The following is a 2,500-nucleotide window of genomic DNA, read 5'->3' on the forward strand; positions in this document are numbered from 1 at the left end:
AGTACAGGTGATACATAGTAACCAAACCTTACGGGTCTCTTTTCCATCCTTCGTATTGAAGGGTCCTAGATAATCCATAAATATGTTAGAAAAAGGAACCGTAGGAGGATCTGCTCTGAAGTCTCTGTAAAAGTTCTGATTTAACCTTATGTAACGATTATTAAACCTACGACAATGAACACACTGTTTAAGAGCCTTTTTCACAACTGAGAAATGTTTAGGGATGTAATAATGCTTTCTGAGCTCTGTTAATACAGAATAACATCCTGAATGTAATAATTTGAGGTGTGCATCCCAAATAATTAGTTTGGTCAAATGACTGTCTGGGTGCAATAATAAAGGGTAATTTCCACTTAAGCCATAATTCCATTTTTTGAATTTACTCTTAACTCTCAGAAGACCCTGTGAATCTAAAAATACATTAAGTTGCGTTATAATAGGAGGAATGTCTTTTCTGGAATTAAGACCATGCTGTAGGTAAGAATATACCTCAGGATAATGCTTCCTTTGTTCATTGTTTAACAAGTAATTTATAGCCTGGGCAAAGTAATTAGCGACTGGTGAGCAAGCAATTTTCGCTTTCAGCTTCCACTTGTGCACCACTAAGAAAATTCTGCGAAAAATCAATACAAGTTTCCTGAAATTGGAATAATTATTAATATCAATAAGATTGTTAGCAACTTCAATAACCTGAGCTGTGGAAGGAGTTGCTTGAACCTCAGTGGGCATCTCAAATGCTGGTATGGTAGTTGACAATTCTGGAACTTCATTTATACTTAAATGTGGTCCTGAAAAAAAGCAAGAATTCTGCAACTGGTTGTTAAGTTCAATACTTTCATCATTGTAGAAATTCTGATCGTAACTTAAGTAATAATTACATTCAGACTCTAGAAGTTGATCAGTGGCCTGTTGCAGTGGTTTCTCCATAAGCATGCCTCTTTCATTTATTACAGAAAATGAACAGTTTACCTCAAAGTTAGTATTAATGTCATCATCGGCAAAAATATCAACTTTAGAGTTCAGCAGAAAGGAACTACTCTGGATATGAATAGCAGAACTACACTCAAATGGGTTACTAACAGCCGAGGTTTGCACTCTCGTATCAGCTAAATTATCAATATTCTTAATCATTAAATCAATGCTACCAGACAGCAAAATACCTGCATGACACTCGGTATACATCGATGAATTTATTCCTCCAAAAACTGTATCTGTACCTGCAATACAATAAGCGAAGTCTGTACCTAAAATGAGCTGAACATTATCAATTTCATGAGAAAATTTATTAAGGAATTGATCAGCTAATTTAACACCTTGTGCCTGAAATTTATCAACTAATCTACCAAGCAGAGGTAATTTCAATGCTACATTAATGTTTGGTACAACCAAGCAATAAATTATGAAGGATTTATCTCCGATCGTAACAGGAACTTCAACAATTTCAGTAAAATACTCCTTGTTACCATTAAACCCATTAACTGTTAGCTTTACCTTTGAGTTAATGATTTTAAGATTATTCTCCTCCGCCAATTTCTTAGTGACAAACGTGCTCTGCGAACCACTGTCCTTCAGTCCTCTGTAAACAGTTCCCCCAACTTTAAATGAAAAGGTGGGTAAAATGGAATCACCTTGACAAGTAGGAAGTACGGCAACACCGCTGCTTATTTGAAGAGTTTCCACCTTGGATTCGCAGTTAATAATATTATTAGAGTTTCTGCCTGGTGACGGACTCCTATCACACAGGTACGTCATATGCCAGCTGTTACAATTTGAACAGCGTCTCTTGAATTTAAAACGGCACTTACTGGAGACATGATTAAACTGGCCGCATTTTACACATCCATTTTTAGATTTTAAAATATGCACTTTATCTGTAGGAGAAAGAAAATTAGGGCACTTATGAATAAAGTGAAATTTATCAGTATTTCCAACCGTAGAACACAAGGAACACTGAGGCGAAGACCTGTCTTTATCATATGTTACTGCTTCTACAGCCATGCTGGTAGTACTCTCTTTAGGAAGAGGGAGTGTTAATGTTTTGACACGTGAAGCTTTACATTTCAAGCTTTCAACACCTTTCTCGTCACTTTCGTACCTTTCGCAAGCTGCAAAGAAATGTGAAATAATGTCATTTAAGGAAGGATGAGTTTTTCCTGTAATATTAATAAAATGACGCTGAAAACGACCATTTAGGCCATGCCAAGCAAAATATCTGACAAATTCATCTGCTTCAATGTTAAAAGTCTTGACTGCTTCACATACTGATCGGAGGAGGGAAATAAATGTGAAGGGATCATCACCCTCTCTTAGATTTAACTCCGTAATTTTCCTAATTGCATTGTTTTTACAAACCTCCTTAGAAGCAAAGGCGGCAATCAATAATTCTTTGGCATCTACATAACGCTGTTTGTCAGCTTCCAGAGAACTTAATAAAGTCTTTGCTCGACCGTCTATCTGTTGCTTCAGCAATAAAAGTAAATCTCTATCAGGATACTGAAAT

At 36.2% G+C, this 2,500-nt stretch overlaps 1 protein-coding gene across 13 annotated transcripts in view; it reads right to left on the reverse strand.

Moving 5' to 3' along the window:
* The window catches only part of LOC137631091 (uncharacterized), a 6,230-nt gene that overhangs the window by 2,169 nt on the left and 1,561 nt on the right, over nucleotides 1-2,500 (reverse strand). For all 13 annotated transcript variants that reach the window (XR_011041858.1, XR_011041859.1, XR_011041856.1 and 10 more), the window contains one exon: nucleotides 1-2,500. This exon is cut by the window's left edge; it is cut by the window's right edge. Coding sequence is in view for 5 of the 13 variants with exons in the window: in XM_068362726.1 (XP_068218827.1) it covers nucleotides 1-2,500 (2,500 nt within the window). In the remaining 8 variants the exon portion in view is untranslated.

The sequence above is a fragment of the Palaemon carinicauda genome, chromosome 39 (genome assembly GCF_036898095.1).
Source record: "Palaemon carinicauda isolate YSFRI2023 chromosome 39, ASM3689809v2, whole genome shotgun sequence".
NCBI classification, from domain to species: Eukaryota; Metazoa; Arthropoda; class Malacostraca; order Decapoda; family Palaemonidae; genus Palaemon; species Palaemon carinicauda.